This window comes from Saccostrea cucullata, unplaced genomic scaffold (assembly GCF_032062105.1).
Source record: "Saccostrea cucullata isolate Sc308-1 unplaced genomic scaffold, CSIRO_AGI_Scuc_v1 ctg2051, whole genome shotgun sequence".
Taxonomy (NCBI): Eukaryota; Metazoa; Mollusca; class Bivalvia; order Ostreida; family Ostreidae; genus Saccostrea; species Saccostrea cuccullata.
In genome coordinates this window covers 77,852-101,934 of record NW_026921933.1, presented here as the reverse complement: position 1 = coordinate 101,934, position 24,083 = coordinate 77,852, and the positions used below count along the sequence as shown (strand labels likewise).

The 24,083-nt window shown below is 32.6% G+C and overlaps 1 protein-coding gene across 1 annotated transcript; it reads right to left on the bottom strand.

Annotated features, from left to right (window-relative positions):
- Window positions 1-508: 508 nt before the first annotated feature.
- On the bottom strand, window positions 509-22,348 carry LOC134260928 (stimulator of interferon genes protein-like). Its single transcript, XM_062743453.1, has 10 exons — window positions 21,986-22,348; window positions 18,890-18,983; window positions 18,709-18,804; window positions 16,616-16,863; window positions 11,302-11,494; window positions 8,294-8,385; window positions 6,458-6,884; window positions 2,549-2,653; window positions 2,224-2,247; window positions 509-537 (listed from the first exon to the last, which is right to left on the bottom strand). Exons 1-10 carry the CDS (start codon window positions 22,346-22,348, stop codon window positions 509-511), a joined length of 1,671 nt encoding a protein of 556 aa, XP_062599437.1.
- Between the last annotated feature and the right edge of the window lie 1,735 nt (window positions 22,349-24,083).

Sequence of the window (24,083 nt, the reverse complement as noted above, 5' to 3'; positions counted from 1 at the left end):
TTTATATACTTCAGAAAAATAATGATTTCTAATTCAGAATAGCAAATATAAAAATTTTAAATTGGTTGAACAATGAAGGAATATGAGCGTTTGGACCTCCAGTATGGCGACCAACGGGAAGTAACTCTTGGTCAATCGAAAACTATCTATTACGTTCAAACTTTTTATAATGACCATGGGCATGTGGGTATGTATTTTGTTAAAAAAAACGAACAATTAAGATGTGTTTATGAAACACTGTTGCCCCCGTATGGCAGCTTTTGGCGTGGGTTGACGTTTCTCAAATGCAAGTCAAACTCCTAGATCAAGGTCAAAAAGGTCAAAATTATTGGTAGCTGCAGAACTGTGAATCTCCTAAAAATATGTCGACAGACCGAAGATCTACAGTGCAAACCACTGAAAAAAGTTTATATTTATTGCGCTCGAAAAGTGAGCCGCTTATCGATTTATTTCTCCGTGTTTTTTCATACTGCCGTCTCAGAATTTTACTTACCGATTTTTTTTTTTTTTATATATATACATATTCTTGTATTATTCCTACAACAAAAAATTCCTTATACCCTTATAAATAGCTCTCATGGGCCTGAAATGGAAACCATCGAAATTTTTGCCTTTGTAGAGCACTATTTTTGATTGCAAGATAATTCGGTCCAACGCGCTTCGCGCAGATATTAAATATGAGAATATAGTTGATAAGGTTCACAGGAATTTTGAATTTTTGTCGTCCATCCAATTTTTTTTTCAGACAAGCGAGCTACAGTTTGAAACTAAGAGCTACAGTGTCACCCATAAAGAAAAAAAAAACTATACTAGTATTTATTTCGCACAAATAGTTGCGCTATTTTTTGGAGTTATTTTTCCTAATTCTTACCTCAACTGTACAAAAGTTCGATTTGATAATTCCTTTGACCCCTAAATACTTTAACATGAACATGTATGCTCTTTATAAAAACTTTGATTCCTCATTGTGGCCACACCCTAACCCTGGGGTCACAATTTGAACAAACCTGAATCTAAGCCAACTGAGGATGATTCCATAGATCCATATAAAATATCACCAATCATATGCATAGATTTGCTGTTCTACAGAAATTTTTAAAGATATTTAAGTTTAATATATTTATGAAAGATATGGCGATAACGAACAGTATTCCAGATCAAAATCCGTAAAACAATACAAAATAGGAGCATAGCAAACACGGACCTCCAAAACTATCTATATGCAAAAACTGATCCCATATTGTGTCCCCATCCTAATCCCAGGAGTTCTGATTTTTGAGAAGTAGATTTTTAAATACGTTTCCTTCCTATGTATTCATATGTAAAAACTTTGATCAACCATTGTGACCCAACCCTATCCCAAGGGATCATGAATTGAACAAATTTGAATGGACACCATCTGAAGATGATTGCACATGAGCTTCATCTTTCCTGACCCTGTAGTTTTTGAGATTTTAAAAGATTTTTCCAATATATTCCTATGTAAAACTTTGATCATTTATTGTGGCCCCAACCTATCCCGGGGGGTCATGATTTAAAAAAAACTTGCATCTACGCTAGCTGAGGATGCTTCCATGTGAGTTTCATCTTTCCTTGCCCAGTGGTTCATGAGATGATTTTCAAAAGATGCCATGAGCTTAATTTTTTACTAAATTCATAATTATCTCCCTTTGGAAGGGGTGTGGTTCTTCACTAGAATAAATTTAAATCCTCTTTACCCGAGGTTACTTTCTAGGAAATTTGGTTAAAACCGTCCCAGTGGTTCTTCATCAGAAGATGAAAACATAAAAAGTTTACAGCGTCAACGACGACCACGACCACGGACAAAATTTGATCAGAAAAAATCTCACATGAGCGATAGCTAGGTGCACGTCAGCTAAAAATCATTGACCTTTTTCTAGCTCAAGGCCCTTTTCACCCATAACACAACGTCGCAGAAAAGACTGAGAGGTAAATTTATTCAAGATTACGACACTTTATGTGACAAAGCAGCCTGGAGAGAGCTATTTGCGGACTTTAAGCTAGATTTGACCGTTTCTTAATGCGTACTCCGGAGCTTGAGAGGATGGCAGATATTTTACTTTACAGAAAATATTTAAAAGGAGGCTAGGAGTCAAATTTTCAAAACTGTTAACAATGGTTAGAACTAGTTTTTTTTAAAAATTAGATTATATTTTTTACAGTAATTAGCATAACAATTTACAATCACATAAAAATTCATACCAATGGCACCCTCCTGTTCTGGATCTGAAACAAAAGTTTCGTATGTAATTCACTCCAAAAATTTACAAAATAAGTCTTTTATTAAAAGGTTTAGTTAACTTCATAATTATATACAAAGTATAGAGATTATGATTTTTAGTTTAAGATTTATGTATTCCCGTTTTTTGTACCTCTCCTGGAATTTAGTACGTGCAAAGTTCGTGTCTTTATATCAAAATAAAAAGAAAACCGTAATAATAAATTTAAAAAAAGTTCTAATCATTTTTCTTTTTTTCAAATAAAAAATAATAATACTTGAAAATGTTAAATTATATAAATGACCTACCCATCAGAACAAATTGTAGGTAGTTGAGGACGTAGGTCCAGGCTAATCCATAGGCCACATCCCCTGCTGGAATTAGTGTTTCTTTCTCAAATTTGACATCCTTTCCTTTAAAGATAAACAATATTGAAATGATATTGGCAATGGAAAACATTTATGAATGTAACATAAAGAACCAAATATATCGTGTGAATCGCATATCTTCTGAAATACAGCTATATTTTTTACTATACTGAAAAAAAAGGTTTGAATTATGTTCAAATAATCTGTTGAACAAAAAGATTACTCAAATAAAAAAAAATATCGATACATTATACTTCAATGCATGCAACACTAAAAAAAAAAGACGCAAATGAAGCACAACCTAATACACCGTATACAACGGGTAACGCGGGGGAGTCGCTAAAAAGTATTGGGGAGTCGTTTTCAACGTATGGGGGAGTCGATTTTCACCGCTTCAGTGTCAGAAGTGATGTGGGTCACGTCTTTTTTCGGTATATGTAAGATGTATTTACAAAAAACAACTAGCCCACGGAAGGTAGCAATAGTTAAGCTTTCTGTTGGTCATTTGTCCGGCTAGCATATACGTCTTATTTTCTCAAACACTTCGAAACTATTCGACAGATTTCATATTTACGCAGATCGAGTGGTTAAAACATGCATAGTTTGCACAATCTACGACTTGTTTAGGGATTATAACAGATAAAACAACAAACGCAAACGTTAATCTTTCAAATGCAACAATTGAAATTTGGCTAGACTTTATAAAAATTAATGATTAAGACATTTTCTCTTCAGACAGTAATGGTTACGTAGGAGGGAGTCGTTTCTGGAAAAACACAACGCATAGGGGAGTCGCAAAATTGAATTGTACTATTATTTTAAATTTGTTTTCTTTTGCTAAATGCTATTTTGATAACTTTATAATTTTAGTAAAATGCAATATGAATAAAGATCAATATAAGCAATATGTACATGTAAAAATAAAAACATGTAATTATCGTTTCTTATTGTTAAGTGTATGAGTATATACCAGTACTTCATATACATTACTACATGTACATTTGATATGGTTTCTGCACGGATGAGCATGAAGTGGTAGAGTCCAAAATTTTCAGCATTTTAAATTAAATACCGTTAGGCAGTTAATGTCTGTACGTCCGTCCGTCTGTCTGTTAAGCTTTGGGGTACCCATCTCTTATCCGCAACTCCCCTTATACCACTGAGTGAAATTTAATGAAACTTTCACAGAAACTTTACTACATATTGCCATTGTAAATTGTGGCGGATTTAAGGGGGCGCACCCGGCGTGTCAAAATAAAATTGTCAAAGTTAGCGTAAATCATAGTTTAGTCTAGTAAATGTAAAAATTGTCTACTCGGTAGACCTCATTTTTACCCTACAAAATCTCTAGAATCCAGGAGCTTCCGGGGGCTTCGCCCCCTGGTCCCCAGCCCTCCCCCCCGCCTACTTTATTCGCCCCCCACCTAACTTCAATTCCTGTATCAGCCCCTGGTGACCTCCTATTTTACTTTTTGATCCGACACATATTTTGGGTTTCCCGGCCACAGCAAAACATTGACTTTGCCATTATGGCATGGGAGCCGAGGGTATCATTTAGTGAGCTCATTCCTCACAGTACCTCTAGTTTTCTTGGTGAATTTTTATAGCTCTTACTAAAATTAGAACTTCAGACACTGCCCTTACCCATAATAACAATTCTGAAATACACTGCACGAAACAGGCACGTATGAGAGGTCTTCCAACGTTTTCATGCAGAATAGTAAAATCACAGTAATATTTGCAAATGTGTTAATAAATTTTGGTTGAGAAACTCGGTTGTTACATGAATCTTCTTCCAACCTTTAATTTTTTTTTGCTTGTCAAAATTTTTCAGATAAGTTGTTTATAATTCTTTTTTTCATACTAAGTCTTATAAAAAGTTGTTATTGTAAGAAAAACTATAACTAAAAAAGCCTTTCTACTGTTTTCCTGAGCATTCAAATAAATCGCTGCTTGACAGTGGAGTGAGATGTTGGACCTGTTGATGAGCTATGGCAACGCTTACTTGACAGTGTGGGCGAGGTCACTGTCAGAACTTGATGGAATTGACCAAGTTTAAACTGCAGTGCTCGTGAAAAAAAATTCATCATGATAATATCATAATAAACAATATAACGATTCATTAATTGATTGTTCTCGGACAAAAATGCTTTTTGTCGACCCCTCAAACAAAACTTTTTGCCTTCGGACTAACGACCTCGAGCAAACAGTTTGTTTCTTCGGTCTGAAAAAAACGCATGTTACCCTCGAACCCTGTCTATGAATATATACATGTAGTACTGACAGTGTAAACCCCAGATAATCCCAAATATTCTCATTTAGGATACATCGTTTGTGCCTGAAGATGTGTTTATATGATAAATGAAAAATAAAAATAAATTATTTATATGTCGACCAAATTGAAAGCATATACCAGTTCAAAAATTTCTAAACCCATCCCCCCCCAAGAAAAAAAGAAGTCAAGGGGCGGGAATGACGCACCAGAGATTTCCACTTTTCTAATAAAAAAAAATGATTAATATTATTATAAAGAAACTTTCCATATTATAAATCCGATTGTTCTTTTTTTATGGAGAGACTGTCATTGTTGAAAGTAAGGGTTCGTGATCTTTTTGAATTTTTGTAATGTGTAAGAAAATTACATACTGAGCTAGGGAAGGATCTTGTCCCCATGCACTTGTGCTCCGAAGATATACAATCCAATTGTACATGTATTCTTAAACTAAAAACAACAACAGATTAGGTCATGCATTTCACTTTATTTTGCGACTCCCTATGCGTTGTGTTTTTCCAGAAACGACTCCCCCCTACGTAACCATTACTGTCTGAAGAGAAAATGTCTTAATTATTAATTTTTATAAAGTCTAGCCAAATTTCAATTGTTGCATTTGACGGATTAACGTTTGCTTTTGCTGTTTTATCTGTTATAATCCCTAAACAAGTCGTAGATTGTGCAAACTATGCATGTTTTAATCACTCGATCAGCGTAAATATGAAATCTGTCGAATAGTTTCGAAGTGTTTGAGAAAATTAGACGTATATGCTAGCCGGACAAATGACCAACAGAAAGCTTAACTATTGCTACCTTCCGTAGGCTAGTTGTTTTTTGTAAATACATCTTACATATACCGAAAAAAGACGTGACCCACATCACTTCTGACTCCGAAGCGGTGAAAATCGACTCCCCCATACGTTGAAAACGACTCCCCCATACTTTTTAGCGACTCCCCAGCGTTACCCGTTGTATACGGTGTAATATCATAATAGGTATGTTTTTACATGTTTGACAACCAAACTAGATTTTTTCGAGGGGTGATGAAACATAAGTTTTGAAAAAAAATATTTAAAGAAACTTTGTACTCATTAATATAAAGAGTTTACATATTAAAACAAGCAGAGAAGTAAAAGATGAGTAATTCATGTAATATAATTTTAAATATGATTTGACCTCTGCAATTCTGCTCAAAATTTTCTTGAACTTGTCGTTTACAAACAGTCGGCAGAATTATAACGATGATGTTATACTTTGCATTTACTATGCCTCAGTCGTAGTCAGAGTTTGACATATAGTGTACTCGACAACGGAAAGTGCACCATATGTCAAATCCTGACTCCTTTTACGGCATAGTAAAAACACAACAATTTTAGATAAATATTTAAAGTTTAATTTCATGAAAATACAAAAACTGAATATATGTTTTTTTTTCAATTTTCATAAAAAATTTGCAAACAATCAAGTTTATTATTTACAATGACTTTAAAAGATCAGCTCACAAATGTCATCAAAACTTAATCATTAAGTATTTAGACATTGCTATATAATTAATCACAGTGAACATATCTGCATACCTTTTAAAGTACAAAGAAGTCTTTCCAGGTATTTCTTGCTTTCATCAGTTGCAACATACGTAACAAAACGCAGAGCATCTGGGATGTCTTCATATCTTGTGTCCACTAAAACTGGTATCAATCTAATTTTCTTCTCAGTAACAAATCTTTCAAGAAGGATTAAAATCTGCATTGCAAATGTGTTGTCACCCAGGGCATCTCGTGTCAGGACCACTATTGTCCAGTAGGATTTTTCAATGGCATCAGCCAAATCAAAGTATCTCTGTCCTGCTTCATGTCTTGCGAGTTTTAAACCTTTTTTTTCAAGATATTCTTCCATTTCATGCCCTATTGCTTCACTCGCTTCACTACTATGGCATAACAATAAAGCCTCATTCTCATAATCCTTTGGTTCTTTAGAACTCAGCCTATCCAATGGTCTTTCAACCTTAAATTGAACTATGCATAAACAAATAATGGCAGTTTATATCTTTTATAAATTTTTAAATTTAAAGGTTTAAATTTTTAGAATTAAAAACGAAGCAATTAAGAGAAGTATTTTACTGAAATATTTTTTAATACTATTTACACAAATGTGCAAAGAACCTGATATTCTACGAGGGTAGTCCGAAATTTAATGCTAATAATACCTCAGCAGCAATTCCACTCAAATAGTTAAATGAATATTACATCTCTTTGAAGTATTCTCCGCGGTTTTAAATACATATTTTCAATGACTCGTTGATTAAGCTTGACCACTAAAACACGGACTGGTGAACCAATCGGGTTGTCGGGATTTGTAACGACGACCGAAAAAGAGCTTTTTAAATATTGGAAAAAGGGGAAAAGTCGAACGGTATTGAAAAGCTATTCTTTCATATGAGAAGAATTTGCATTATTTTTTTCTACTGCTTTACTTCCTAAGTTTTGTTATATACAACTATATGATCAAAAACACCTTTAAAATGTATACAAACACAAAAACAAACATACATAACACACTGTGCACCTTTCGAAAACATTCAAGCTGTTCCCAATTACAGAACCTTCTTTGCACATATGGTATTTGGTAACTACAGGCCTTATACCGTTTTTAATTAGCCCTAATATTTTATTTCCAGCTTTTCTTTGTGTTTCGAAATACTAGAAGTGAATCAATGTTTTGCGACCAGAAACACTGAAAATCGCCTTTGATTGACTTTGGTAAAACGTGTTTTGCTAACAGTTTGTTCTTGTTCCAATTTTAGGTCATCTGTCAATATACATGCATGCAGTTTTCTTCTAGCAGAAATAATTTGTTCTCTCAATATATATTCAAAATGAAATATACCCAGAATTGCAATGTGTCAACAGCTATGTTAATATCATAAATGAGTATCTGTCATCATTTTCAATTATCAGTATTTCCCTGAGATATTTGCCTTTCTTGTAACAGTCAAAGGACTGCCAGATTTTGCTGCATATTTGATGGACTCTGTGCCAGTCAGAGATTCTCTCCCCACCTACGCACTGTCTAGAAGATACCTTAACAGACCAATATACTTCCACAAAAAGTTCAATAAAAATTTGCATTACTGAATGACCGAGTTTTGTTCAAACTTAATATAAGCATTAATTTCTTAAAAATGCTCAACCTTTTCCCCGCCACTTTTACAACGGTTGTTTACTGTTGTGACTTGCTCTTTTGAAAAGACTATAAGTGTAAAAGTATGAGGATCTGAAGGCTCGTGTTTATACCAATGAAAAGGTTTGGTACAGAAATATTCAATTTTACCCTATCATCATCTAGGAAATGCGCAAACAGTTATCGCGATGAGGTACGATACATATCGAACAGCCTCCGTAAGCTGAACAAACCTTTCCAAACCCTTCCATCACTGTCGCCAGAGTTATGTCTTCTTTGATAGCTTTTAACATCTCGTCTGCTAAAACAAACCCTGGTCTGTTTTCTGCAAAAATATGAATAAACATGAGGAAAAATTAAATTAAGCGAACGATGCTTTTTTATATGTAAAAACTTACCACAAACAATTTTGTACGAATCAATAATGATGATATAATATTTATTATGTAATAATCAACAAGAAATCTGTGAGCCAATGATCACTAGTAATAACTCCACTCTGATGTTAATATACACTATCATGTTAATACCGTGAAAGCAGAATTTTTAGGGAGGATTTAATTTTGGCATTATTAACAAGGGTGATGAGATCACTAATATTATATATCGCTAAAATTCATTGCATTTATCTTTAATAATTTCTATAGTGAGTATTTTAAAATCACTAAAATTACATCTCGCTAAGATTAAAGTACCAATTTTTAAGGACAAATCGCTAAATTTGCCTCTTGCTAAAATGTCCACTTACTGGTATACGGTATAAACAAGTTCAGTTACGCACAAACATACGGATAAAGAGGAAGTCAACATCGGATTTGAACAAAAATAATTCCCACCATATGGCATACCTACGACGGCGTATTCGTGCCATTTTAACAATGTAGAAATTTTTTATTAAATCGTTTGTACGATTTACTAAATCGTTTGTACGATTTACTAAATCGTTTGTACGATTTACTAAATTTCATTTGTATAATTTACTAAATCGTTTTACCCTATCATTTAAGTGCGCAAACAGTTATCGCGTCCGTAAGCTTAACAAACCTTTCCAAACCCTTCCATTCACTGTACTTGTAAATAACATTCTATTATTTCTTACAGAAAACTTTACGATTTAACAAATCGTTTGTACGAAATAAATCGTTTGTACGATTTACTAAATCGTTTGTACGATTTAATAAATCGTTTGTACGATTTACTAAATTAAATCGTACAAACGATTTATTAAATTGTACAAACGATTTATTAAATCGTACAAACGATTTACTAAATTGTACAAACGATATTAAATCGTTAATTATGTCAAACAAACCCTGAAAAATATTTTTTTTAAGGAACGATGCTAAATTACCACAAACAATTTTGTGCAAAATTTAGATTTAACTAAATATCGTACAAACGATTTATTAAATGAACAAAAATTTTCTTATTTTAAACGAAAGTTAAATCGCTAAAAAAAATACTTTCTACATTGGACAAACATTTAAATGGCAAATAATTCCCACCATATGGCATACCTCAGCAAACAGTGTGCTAAAATTTCAAGCATCAACGATGAGTAGTTGCTGAGAAAACTGCAACGAAATTTTGTCATGTATATTACGGACAGCGGCACAAATAAACAGGAAGGAGACATTGAATTTGTACAAAAATGACTCTTTTCATATGGCATCCCTTAGCAAAGAATGTGCTAAATTTTAAGCATCTGCAGTGAGAAGTTGCTGAAAAAACTGCGACGAAAATTTGGTATGTATGGTACGGAGAAGAGCACGGATTAACAGGAAGTTGACATCTGATTTGAACAAAAAAAAAATCCCACCATATGGCATGCTTCGGTATAGAATTTATTTAAATTTCAAGCATCTACGATGAGTATACGTAGTTGCTGAGAAAACTGAGACCAAAAAAGTTGTTACGGAAAGACACCCTGAGGGCTTGATAGACACACGGACAGACACACAAGGGTTAAACAGTATACCTTCTCTCCTTCGGAGCGGGGGTATATTTGAATTTATGTATGAAATAAAATTACATTTAGTATTTAGCGTACTTATAAATCAATCTATTAAATGTTTATTTATCATTGGGGTATCTTAGAAAAAAAGTATTTTATTAAAAGGTGTGCATATTTTAAAATTCAAGTCTTATCTAAGGGCTATATGGAAGATTTGATCATGTGCCAACCCGTTTTACATCCCAATAAAACTCAAAAAAATGATACCTTATTACTTATATTTACACTTGTAACTGATTTATTACAAATAGTAAGGTAATTAAGTAATTAAGTTTTAAATCCATAAATTTATTTTTAAAACTTAACTGTATAAATTGAATGTATTGATAACGTCGATCGCTTATGACGTCACTATGAAATTATGTAGATCGTTTATGACTATACAATCAATTTATGGTCACATGACGAACGAGTTTTACAGACTGAGAGATGTAAAAAGCCTTGTTCAAATAGTGTTATATAAGGGAAAACATTTGCAAATGTAAATATACGGGATTGAAATATTTATCGGCGACCCATCAAAACTAGGCTAATATTGTTGAATTTTTACTGAAAACTGAACATGGGCACACAATAATTTTAAAAAATTAAGTCCTAGACTTATTCATGGTTGAGACCGTACACTCTTAACCAACTATTATTCGCGTCCTCTTTTATTCGCAATTGATCTGTTTGAAAACAACCCGCGACAACATCAATTTTCGCGACCGAGGAAACATCCTCTACAAATACTAAGCAAAAAATTATTGGTACACGGCGATAAATATTTGCGAGTAATAGAGCCGGTCTCAAAACTCGCAAGTATTTATTGCACGCGAATAAAAGTTGGTTTACAGTATACCGAGGTCCCGTGTCGCAAAAGGTGTTGGCACGAAAAAAATCCCTCACTCTCTGCTCCATGCCACTGAGTGTGTAGAGTATAGGTGTATAGGTACAAATTTGCAGCCCTACAACGGAAAGTGGTGGCGTCTCCATATAAGTATCGAGAGTGACGTTAAACAACATACAAACAAAACAGTTCCTCATTTAGGGACTTAGACAATAGTGTAGGGATAAGAAGTTATATACATAATTGTAATGTAATTACAAAATGTTATGCATATAAGAAATAAACTTCAAAATTATCGTGATAATTAATGTATGTACCTGTTTAAACATGTTACATTAAAAGTAAAGAAGAAGACTAGAGGACATGCAGAAATATAAATATACAAAAATTGAAATTACCATTATACATGATAACCCTTGCTTTATTTAACGTATTTTCCAAGCTTTCGTGATGTAAGAGAGCCACCAGTATGTAGTAGAAACGTCCAACTTGCATGCGTCTGTCACATTCTTGAAACTTTGTAGAAGTCGTCTCAATCATCTTCTGCATTCCTGCCAAAACTGCCGGATATTCTGCCACACAGTAATATTCCTATGTAATAAAGTTGATAAGAAGCAAAGTAAAATATTTTTTTTGAATTTTTAAATGTTTTATGATGTTTATTTAAAAATAATTTATGCGCTGTAATTAGTGCTTACATGTAAAAACAGATTATAGGGTTTTTAACGATTAATATACATGACTGTGTGCATACTTTCAATATATTTGAATGAGCATATTAAGTTTAATGAAATGAGTATGCATAATGTTCATAAACAACGACCATTATTTAAAACGTCTTTGTAGTTATTTCTAAGAGAAAAGCTTTGATTTTTTTCTTTCATTGGTACATGTATTTAACAAAATACGTTCAAACAGTCCTCTAGAAATCACTTAACTTAAAATCACCTGCTAGTCATCAAGTGCCTTAATGTCCTTACCCAGTCCACCCAACTTTCGGTTGCCCAATTTCGTGGAACAACATTGAAATTGTTGTGTGATGTTTACTTAATGGCTTGACTATCTATAGTAAACATTTTATCTTTATTAATCTATTTGTAACAATTTCTCACAAAAAGAAAAAAGATTTTTTTCATTGTTTTAATTCATTGTTTTAATTTTTTATGAATTTTTCCAAAAGAACCCTCTGCAGACACTATATTGTCTCTTTAAGCTCTCTCTTTTAGGAACAAATGCCGCATACGGTGTAATTTTTTTCTATTGTATTAATTAGTACAAAGACTAGATTAGTATAAAGAAGAAAAAAGCAAATAAATATAAAAATTTGTTCCTCCAGAATGTATGGACGCGATCTTATTTTTCTGTGAAATGGTCACGCTTCAGTTAACATTGTTGTTTTTTTATCAATAACATTTAAATGCCCTTTTTTTGACGTAACATAATAATATGTTAAATACATACTAAACAAGTACTGAAAAGTAAAAAATTACTTTACTTTCATTTGGTGGTGCGTTAGCAATTTTGTCTAGTGTATACAGCACATGTATACTGGATTCCGGAACTTCATCAGAATCCTTACAAGCAAAGATACGTTGTGGGTTCCAGATAATGTTCAACCAAATATCTTTCTTTACTCCTCATTAAAATATTGAAAGTAGTGAGGGAAAATACTGTGCAACAATATATTCAAGAAGTGGTGTGAATCAGATGTGGATACTCAAAAGTTCCTAAGAACTTTTGGAAATATGAAATCACAAGATTTTTACCAAAATCAATAGCTTAAAAACTTACGACTTTTCAACTTTATACACATCCATTCCCCACGATAAATTAAAGTCCAGGCTTTTTGATATCATTGACAGCTGCTTTTTCAATAAAAATGGAACTCGTAAATTTACAAACTTGGTCATCTGTTATTTGCAAAACTATTTTGTTAAAACACATTCTGATTGCACACACAAGTACTCTAAAGTTGACATCAAAAATATGCTTGAGTTTCTGCATTATTGATTGCGCTTCGTTATTTGCAGACCGATTATTTGTATTCATATGAAGCAGAATTTGTGCAACACTTGTTGTGGCCTTTAACTCAACATTTAGATATATCGACTACGTATTGTCGATTTACAATGGTAATTTCCATTCCTATGTCAATACGATATATCCTGGTGAGCTTGAAATAAAAGATATCACAGAGTCTGACACATCTGTTTCATACATGGATATTTTACTTGAAAAAGACGTTAATGGTAATCTATCAACCAAGCTCTTTGATAAACGTGATGACTTTAACTTTTCTATCGTCAACTTCCCTTACTTATGCAGATATGTACCTTCATAACCTGCATACGGAGTTTACATACCGGTATCTCGATACGCAAGAGCATGCTCTACATATGAACAATTTCTAAAACGAGGTAAATTATTGACAAACAAGTTAATGAAACAAGAATTTCAGCAGCATCGTTTAGAGATGCATATAAACGCATTAAACATATTATTTCCAATAATATAAAAATAGTAACAAGATGTGTTTTTGAAACACCGATGCCCTTGTATGGCAGCTAATGGAGAGGGTTGAAATTTCTCTAATGCAAGTTAAACTCCAAGGTCAAAGTCAAATTTGCTGGTAACCAATGGAAGGTCTTCTCGCAATGTACTCCTGAAATATTGAAGCCAAAGTACTAACGGTTCAAAGCTATGGTCAAGGTTAAAGTTGGTCAAATTCTTAGGTCAAGATTAAAAGGTCAAAATTGACGGTATTGACGCGCTTTCACTTGTGAAATATGAAAGCCCCAGCAATTGAAAAGTTAAATGGTAAATTTCAGAAAAATTTGGCTTTAGTTGGTCAAGCTCCAAGGTAAAGAGGTAATATTTTTGGTACCAAGAAAAAGGTCATTTCACAAGGAATACACCTATGCAATATAAGAGTTCAAAAGTTATGGACAAGGTTAAAGTTTCTGCGGACAAACAAACAACAGACAAACAGACAGACATACAGAAGGACGGACAGAGCAAAAACTATATACTCCGAAATTTCAATTATGAGAGCATAAGTCCTTAGGTCGGGGAGAAACTTAGCTTTTACTAAGTCCGAAATGTCTTACCTTTTTCAGGCTTTTTTTACGATTTTTATAATTTACGTGCCAGGAAAAAGTCAGAACCCCGGTGCTATTGCGAAAACTAGGAATTCGCCGCCTCGAACCGGGGGCGGCATTCTCGGATCGATTTTTAGATACATGCGAACCGAACTAAATGTCAAACTCATAAATTATCAACGGTACAATACTTTTAGAACTTAACAATATCGCTTTATGGCTCATTTATAAAAATATAAATCCGATGAAAACATTTTATCGGAATGTCGAGATTTGTCTTCATTTTGTGTATTTTAAAATCTTGCAAGTATTCTAACGAAATGGGGAGTGATATTTTATTTTCCTCGATATTGGTAAGTACTAGAGGGTTTGTGCTATTGAAAAATTCTGGTTTCGGCATTTAGTTCGCTTCTCTAGTATAGAAAATAAACGCCGGTTGGAGACAGCGAAATTTCCAGTTTTCGCAATAGCGTCGTTTCTGACGTAGTCGTGGCTCGTAAAATATCAAAATCGTTAAAAAGCCATGAAAATGTCAGATATTTCGGATTAGCAAATACTAAGCTCATTATGTTGAAACTACGGTGAAACTAGAATATAGAATATTCATTGAGTTTTTGAGACCTGATAAATTATTTCGCTATATTGATTTAAACATAATTATTTTGTTGAACACGATCAATGGGATTGGACACAAGTTATGCCAACTTAGATTGTCCTCTCCAACACAAACAAAAATAATTAAAATATGTACACGTGATGTACACGTAATGTACAAGCAACTAATATACAATGATTTAAAAAAGAAGAAGAAGAAGAAGAAAGGGGGTGTAGAGAAATGAGATAGGAAGGGAATGAGATACAAAGATACAAAAGAGTATAAGATACAAAATGGTTACGCTGATTATTCATAAAATCTTTTTGATTTTTTAATATATCTATGTATACATAGCTTTAACAATATTGATATTATTTTGTTGACCCAAATCTGGGTCTCCGAATAAGTGAATTTCAAGGTCTATTGCTCCGTTATTATTTTGTATAGTGTGGAAATTTCAGCATATTTTTTTACAGTACAAGAAGAAGCGTTCAGTGTTTTCATTGATATATCCACAAGAACACTGAGTGTTATCTGAAAGTTTAACTTTAAATAAGTAAATCCGACTTAAGGATACTTACATTGTGTCTTACTCTTGTTAAAGTTGAGTTTGTTTTTTTATCACCATAAAAAAATATTTTGGGGGATGTTCACCTTTAAAGAGTCTTTTTTGAAAGCATTTACAGGATCAAAGTTTCTAATCTCTGTAGGCAAAGTATTCCATTGTGATATTGTAGATGGAAAGAATGAATTTTGTAATAAGTTTTTTTACATTAAGGAATAGAAATATTGTTGAAATTATATGGCTATATTTGTTATTCATTACTTTTTTAACTAGTCTTTTGGTTACTTGGAAATAAACTTACTTGGAATTCACTGAGTAACGAAACAAGAAAATTAAATATCTTCAACAGGAATTTTTGAAAGACAAAATTAAGACACAATTGTATTTTAAATTATGATCTGTATAGATGTAATATCAAACAAATTCAAATTGTTTTGTGCTATGATAGAGGAACGTCATCATTTTTTTCTTTGTGTGTAAAGAATATTTTTAACCTGGACGTTTAATGATTAATAGATTACTTGTAATTCATAATGTAAAAATGATTAATGTGCATAAATTGCCATAGGGAGATGATTTCTTATCTCAGCAAGAAAATGAAGAAAAATTAAGTATTTTTCAAAAATTTATTCAGGAGACTGGTTGTTTTAGTTAACACGTATTTGTATTATCTTTACAGAAATTAATACCATTACTATTAATTGATATTATTTCCTTCTTCATTAAGACAATTGTTTTGTTCTTCTTTATACATGTACATGTATATTGAAGGCCTATATATTATTCTTAAAATTTATAAAAATTGTATGGATATTTAGATTTATGTATGGGAGAGGACTATCAACGTTTTTGAACTTGTATCCAATCGCTTTGATCTTTTTTCAAAGTTTATCAAATTGTTGATATCGAATGAAGGCTTTGTCATGAAGAATACATATTTGAAGCTTGAAACTCCAAAAGGTCTTAAGTTAAGGCCAAATCAAAAGTTTGGAATTTTTGTGTAAAAGGGCGTCAAACTCCAATGTCGGGGTCAAAAGATCAAATTTTGTGGGTTACAAGTAATATACATGTGAAATATGAAAGCCAAAGCCCCACCCAGTCAAAAGTTATCGACAAGGTTAACATTTTGCGGAAAGACAGACGACGGTCGAACAGGACAACAACTATGTATCCCCGAATTGTCAATTACGGGGACAAAAACAAGTTGATTTATCCGCCAATATAAGCATGTTCAGTCACCAGGGTGTATCATCTCTGTAAGTGGGAACATAGTAACGATTTAAAAATATATATATATTCTCTAAACTGGTGTGCTAAATGCCAAATGAAAAAATTACATGCACGTTTTGTAAAGGAAAAAAAAAATCTTCATATATTTAAATGTTTCGACCAACACTTTAAAAAAATTATAACTTCCATTAATAAATTCTGAGAGACCTAGGAATTCGACAAACCGTGCCATCTGTGTCCTTTACGCAGTAAATGGTCATATTAACGGATCTTGTGTTTCCAGCCCTTTGATAAGTTAACGTTGGTAATTTCTCAGTCATAGCAATGATTCGTTGTCCAGACTTTTCTTCGGAGATATCCTGAATAACCGAAGGACAGAGACAGTTTTCAGGAACAAGTTCATACAACTTCAAAGAAAACCTAGATGGGTTTTTCTTGTATAATTCTGTTTCTTCGATAAGATCTGCAATTTCTAGCAATAGAGAGAGAAATATTTATCAAAGATCTTGCAACAAACCAAAATTATTAAATATAGCTCTAAGATCATTTTTAAATACAAATGTATAATGATTCATTATCAAACATAAAACATTTCAATGTAAGTAATATACCAGAAATGAAATATCATGATAGCAAACAGCGATCAACCTCAAATTTCCGATGGAATAATTTGAAGCTAGGTTAAGGACGCCCATAGGAATTAAGCCTTAAAATATTCTAAGAAACGCAATATTTTTCATATTTTTTTATATGTGTTTTATTTAAAATTCTACAACTGCATGACTGTGTATGAATGGGGTCTCTACCGAGTTTCAGCATACCGACCTCGCCTAAATCAACTGTTTGTCACGAAATATGTTTGAAATAAAAAATATGTGCAGCTACAAAGATCGTTAATGTTCAACGATATACTGATAATTTTCACTATGAAATAATTTGTGTTTTATTCCTTTACCCGAAAATTACTTGGATCAACTTCCCTATGCCCGAGAATAATATAACTTTTAACATTATTTCAGAAAACAAAGAGCACAGGCTTGTCTATATACAAAATTTATACATCTCATACACTAGTATCAGATGCATTTAATGTATGAAAATCCTAGATAGGCAAGCTTGTGCTCTATGTTTTGCGAATAGAAATGTATCTCAAATATGCAGAAATCCCACCAGATTCGAAAAAATTTAGAAGAATGGCCTATTTCTACACCCTCTTTTGGCCCCTGTGTAAGCTTTGAATCAAAATTAGTGCTGGTTTTAAAACTTAAAAAAAGAGCATCATTTAAGGTTATCCGATCCTCAGGTTCTGAAAATCAGGCATTGAGTAATTGAAAATGATCACAAAGATGTTTCTAAATTCTCAAAGTAAAATGTATTTACCCACGGTGTCTCTTTAAACTTCATCTTTAAATTTAATCATATTACATAGGGAAAATTAGTAAATCTCAAAAATTTTTTTAAGAAATGCGATTAGAACTACCTACTGCAGATTTTCTAATCAATAATTGATCAAGAAATACATTTTAGGAATAAAAATCATAGGTATCAAGGCTTTTAAAGAAAATTGCATGATTTTCATAATTCGGTAATTTACTTTCTCCTATACTTACTTCATCGTTTCATAATGCATAGTGTATGAAGTGTTTCCTTTCAAAGAAAACATTGTAAATCACTTCTAATTTCAAATCATGCTTATAAACATTGGTAACTTAGGCTAAATTAAAAGAACTTTGATTTTTTTTAAATATGCAAGTTTTACTTAGTTTTATGAGGTACAAATGTCAACTTTTAAAATACCGTTTGTTAAAACTTTAAAGAACATTGAATCATACGTAGAGGCATAAAAAAGAAAATTGTTGCATAAAAAATTTCAATTTCAAGCTTTATTTTAAGACTTTTTGAATTAAATTATAAATCAAAGAGTTATCCTTCCTATCTGAGGATCGGATATCCTTAAAGTACTACAAAGTATCACAGTTTTAAAAGTATTCTGATTTGTGCATCAAATAAGGGGCCAGAATCGATCGATCGTTACCATACCTTATCCTTTCTCATCCTCTTAGTCAGCTCAAGATTTTCAGAGCACAGCATTAGCACAGAGACGAAGTAAACAAGGTTTCCCAAGCATAAACGAAGTAAAGATTGTAAAATACTAAGAAGAAAACTTGGGATGTTTTATTTTTAGATAAGGTATTAAACAGATCGTTAGTAATGTCCATTCTACACCACGACTAGTTTCTTAATACCCAAATTAATTTATTCACTTTTAATTATTGAGTTAGTTACTTTTTGTTATTTTTCACATAGTATACAAAACCTGGAATCAAGTACTGCAATAATCCTGTGTAGTGGGACCAGACTTGAGCATGTGCAATATTTCCTGCAGGCAAAAGTTCTTCTACACATTTTTTCTCTAAATAAAAATTAATTAAAATTCATTCTGTGAATACCGAAGTGCATAAAATATTAAAATAAAACAAAGCAATATCTAATTTTACCTCGGATTTTATCAACAAGTTCTTCTAATTTGTGGTTAATATCGTTGTAGTTCCCAATGTCTACACGTGGAACCATGTTTAGCATCTCCAATGCCTTGAAAAACAATACTGCATATAAGGTGAAAATCAAAATATCTTCCAAAAAGCCACAGCATTACATGTATTTACATTTAATTATTGAAATTACATCATTTTATGTATTTGACCTTACAACATTACTTGATACTTTGGCAATAATTTTGTACTAATGTATAAATGAATGAATTGATCTATATCATTGAGCACCTGTAAGTATGATTCTATACAAGAACTAGATCACAAATATTCGTACACCTATGCATTATCGTAAATAGTTCAATACCAATGGTCGCCGCGTGGTTAGAGTGTCTGCTCCAGAGTCGCGAAGTAAGGAGTTAATCCTTACTTCGCGGGTTCGAATTCCACTGTGGGACGTGGAGACCGGTCATTCGGATGAGACCGTATAAACCAAGGTCCCGTGTCGCAGTAGGTGCTGGCACGAAAAAGACCCCTCCCTGCTCAATGGCCCTGAGTGCCGAGTATAGGACAAAATTTGCAGCTCTCCACCGGCAAGTGATGGCGTTTCCATATGAGTGAAAAATTCTCGAGAGGGAAGTTAAACAATATACAATCAATCAATCAATCAATCAATACCAATGTCTTAACTAAATTTTATAAATCATAAACAGATTTATGTACAGTTTCATATCATATTAATAAATTTTATCAATGTAAAGTCCAACTGATATAATATCAAAATGCATACTTTAAAAGCAAAAACTGGTTCCAAAATTTAAGATATAGATCTAGATAGAAGTAGAGAAAAGCTTGTAAAACACATATTTTGAAAAAATTATGCATTTTCACTAAATAGTAACTTAAGCTCTCCTACCCTCATTAGAGTTGTTGACTCTCACATTTTTGAATGATTTGGGGCGTTCTTGCCTATCATAAACACGCACTTTCTTTAATTAAATAATAACCCAGAGCATCGAAGATTTTCAAAGAATTTTTGCTTTTTTCACTACATAATCAATATACTCAATTGTTTAATACACAGGGGCAGTGAAGAAGGTTTAAACAAAAAGAATGCAGAAATTAGTTTATTGTTTAAAGGTTTAAACCCAAAAGTAGTCCCAACCATTCCTTGAAGGGGAGAGGGTATGAATTGAACAAACTTGAATTTACACTACCTGAGAATGCTTCCATGTAAATATGACTAATCATGGCTTTGCTATTCTTGAATAGAAGATTTGTAAAGAATTTTTTCTATATATGTCTAAGTAAAACTTTGATCGGCCATTGTGGCCCCGCCCTACCTCCGGGGGTCATGATTTGAATAAACTTGAATCTAAACTACCTGAAGATGCTTCCATATAAATATGACCAATCATGACTTTGCTATTCTTGAGAAGATTTTTAAAGATTTTTCCTATACTATTATATAACTATGTAAAACTTTGATATGCCATTGTGGCCCCGCCCAACCCCGGGAGATCATCATTTGAACAAACTTGAATCTACACTACCTGGGAATGTTTCCTAATAAGTGACATATTTCCTTGCACAGTGGTTCTTGAGAAGAAGATTTTTAAAACGTGCCATTAAATTTTCATTATTTCTGAATTATCCTCCCTTGAATGAAAAAATGGCCCTTCATTTGAATAAACTTGAATTTTCTTCACCAAAACATACTTTGTGGCAAGTTTGGTTGAAATTGGCCCACTGGTTCTAAAAAAGGAGTCGAAAATGTGAAAAGTTTAGAAACAGACAGACAGACAGACGGACGCCGGATAAAATGTGATCAGATCTAAAAATTTTGAAGATCCAATGCGTTTTTACTATATAATCATTACAGCCCAACTCCTGATCTTGGGGGCATGAAATTCCAAATTTTGGTAGAAGCAGTCTTGTTCAACATAATAATGTACTTTGGTTAGTTTATTTAATACCCAGGAGTAGAGAAGATTTTCAAAGAAATAATGCCTTATCACTGAAAAATCTATATAGCCCCGCCCTAGCACTGGAACCCTGATCCAGGGACCATGAAATTCACAATTTTGGTAGAGGACTTGATTCTCATTACAATTATCCAAACAGTTTGATCGCACAATGTCAAGAAGTAAAGAAAAGGTTTTTTTTAAAGATTTGATTATTGATGGTGGTTTTGGTCCCTCCCCTCAGGCCCAAGGTAAGGGGAGACAGAGGCCATGAAATTCACAATATTTTACCCTTAGATGTCTTATGCCAAAATTGATTGAACTTGGTTAAGCGGTTGCAGAGAAGAAGCTGGTCATGAAAATGTTCAAATGTTAACGCACAACGCGCGACGACGGACAAAGACAGACAGCAATATGTTACCTGAGTTTACTCATGTGACTTCAAAAGCAATTTTTATCACCGGTTTGACCGACTGTTGCTTTAATTCTGTTTTACAAATTCTGAACAGTTTTCGCAGTATTTCGATCCTTTTTGTTAATATCAGTTAAATAATTGTTTTATTTTGCTCACATTTTTAAAAATATACTTTTAAAAAATTATTTACAGGTAAAGAGATGGTTCAGAAGAAGGGTGGATAATTTTAAAAGTTTTGTTATTTCATTTTTGGATCATAATGAAGTACCTGCGGTATTTTCGGTATTTTCTAAATAAAAAATGGCTACAATTTAAAAACTGTTCTTAAAAAAGGCAATATTAATATAATTAATTCTCCAGCAATCTGCCACAATTTATTTAGGTTCAACATAGTATGTATTTTACTGAAAAAAGACATATCTGAATATCCAGACAGAGCAACACGCCATTGATTTTCCTCTGCTGCCCATATTGCTTTGATAATTATTTTTGAAAATCCCTTCTTACTGTATATGATGCTACAATTGTTTTCAAATACATCTTAGAGCTGGTATTTGTTAGCAGTTTGTAACATGTTTTTGGTTGCCAAAAATTTTCAGATACATGGATATCAGAAATAAACTTATAGATCTGATAACGTACACATTTGTTCTGACCTATGGAGTCTACCTAAAGTAAGGTATGCGACATTTATCAATGTAACGTTGTCAAATCAATACTTACTATTTGATGTTCCCATTCCACTGATTTTCCTTTCCAAAGCACAACAACAGACATAATGTTACGTCTGTGAGATTTCTCCAGAGCCAAAATTAGTTCTAAGGAACACCATGGACTTCTGTGGGAATGTTCTGTTAGTATGATGAGGGACTTCTTGCACCTTTTAATTGCTAAAGCAATGTTGTCAAAAACATTTTCTCCACTTTTAAAATCATCATAATCAGTCATAACCTTAAGACCTTTAGATTCTAATAAAGGTTTTACAATTTTCAGTGCAAAATCCCTTTCCTCATATGGATCATTAGCATGGATAAGAAATACATCATGGGAAGTTTCGAAATCTGTTCCTTCTAAATCTTCTTTCATTTTTCTGAATAATGAAAAAAAACCTGTATTATTATCGTTTTCCCATCAATTGCACTTCAAATTAGGATAAACAACACAAACAAACCTTTTTCAGAAATCAGCATTATTTCTCATAGATTTACATTTAAACTGACAACCTGAATAATGTTTACAAAGTAGAGTGGGAGAATTTTATAAGATTTTGTCATCAAGTTAAAAAATTGTGCAAAATTTTGTATGGAATTATATAGAAGGCAAAATAAAATCTCAAATCTAAGCACCAAGGAAAACCTACGATTTCTTTATATTTCAGGGATTTATTATTTATATCAATTCAAATCAAAATCAGTCAAAAAATATATATCAACCCGCGCATCCATTTTTTTGTTTGTGGTAAGTACCCTTAAATCTGAACAATAATGGCTAAATACATATGTAATTTATTATGATCAAAATAATATCTGTGAGGTCATATGATTTTAGACAAAAAACAAGTTTATTATTTATATATGCAAAAGTATTTTCTAAAAATTAGATGAAAATACAAGTAGACTGTCAAGATTGTAATATTCTTTACACTTAAAATCTAAATAATTTAACATTATAAACAATATTAATAATACTGGTAGCATTTTATTATCTAATGACCATGATAGCTTTCACTTGTTTTCAAAAGCAAACAAATTTAAAAGAAGAGAATTATTTAAAATAGTTTAATAACAATGTACAGCAATTGTTAAATTTTGTACCTTAAACTTACATGACGGAAGTATTGAAACCATCTATTAAACAAGAGTGTGCCTCACATCGCTCACCTGAGCAACAGGCTAGATAAAAGCAAAAATCAGTTCTGTATTGAAAAGTTTAATTAAAAAGTGGGTTCGGGGAAGGGGAGGGTATTTGAAAAAACTGAAATCTATACTTCCTACGGATGCTTTTAAATTGTAGGATACCTGCCTTTTATGGCTTTGCTGTTTATACATGTATGATTAAAATTTTTATTGATATACGAGCCTATATATTCCTTTGTATAAATATAATCCACTTTTATGACTCCTCTTTTCTCCTGGTTGGTCATGATTTTAACACTTTTTTGATGCTTTTATATTGATGATCAATCATGGCTTTGGGATTCTTGTGAAGAATATTAACGATTTCTATTATTTATTCGTACATAAAAGCTTGATCACCTATTGTGGTTCCACTCTACCTTCGGGTATCATGATTTGAACAAATTTGAATCTACACTTTCTGGGGATGCTACTATATAAATTTGAACAATTGCAGCTTTGCCGTTCTTGAGAAGAAAATTTTGACAGATTTTACTATGTAGTCCTATGTTAAACTTTGTTTCCCCATAGTGGCCCCACCCTACCCCTGGGGGTCATGATTTAAACAAATTTGAATGTACACTACCAGAAGATGTTTCCATATAAGTATGTCAAATCATGGCTTTCCTATTTTTGAGAAGATTTTTAAATATTTTCCTTACGTATCCCTATGTTAAACTGAGATAACCCCATTGTGGCCTGACTATCCCCTGGGGTCATGATTTGAACAAAATTACATCTACACTTCCGGAGGATGCTTCCACATGAGTTTCATCTTTCCCAGTGGTTCCTGAGAAGAAGATCTTTTTAAGATGTCATTAATTTTTCACTAATTCATAATTAATTATAATTCACTAATTCATAATTATCTTCCCTTGGAAGTGGGTGTGTCCCTTCTTTTGAACAAATTTGAATTCCCTTTACCC

Coding starts and splice junctions, on each gene's coding strand:
- LOC134260928 (XM_062743453.1), bottom strand. CDS start 22,348: ATGAAAGAAGATTTAGAAGGAACAGATTTCGAAACTTCCCATGATGTA. Junction 8,386..11,301: donor AAGGGTTATCATGTATAATG/GTAATTTCAATT, acceptor ATATTTTTGCAG/AAAACAGACCAGGGTTTGTT. Junction 6,885..8,293: donor TGATGGAAGGGTTTGGAAAG/GTTTGTTCAGCT, acceptor GTTCAATTTAAG/GTTGAAAGACCATTGGATAG.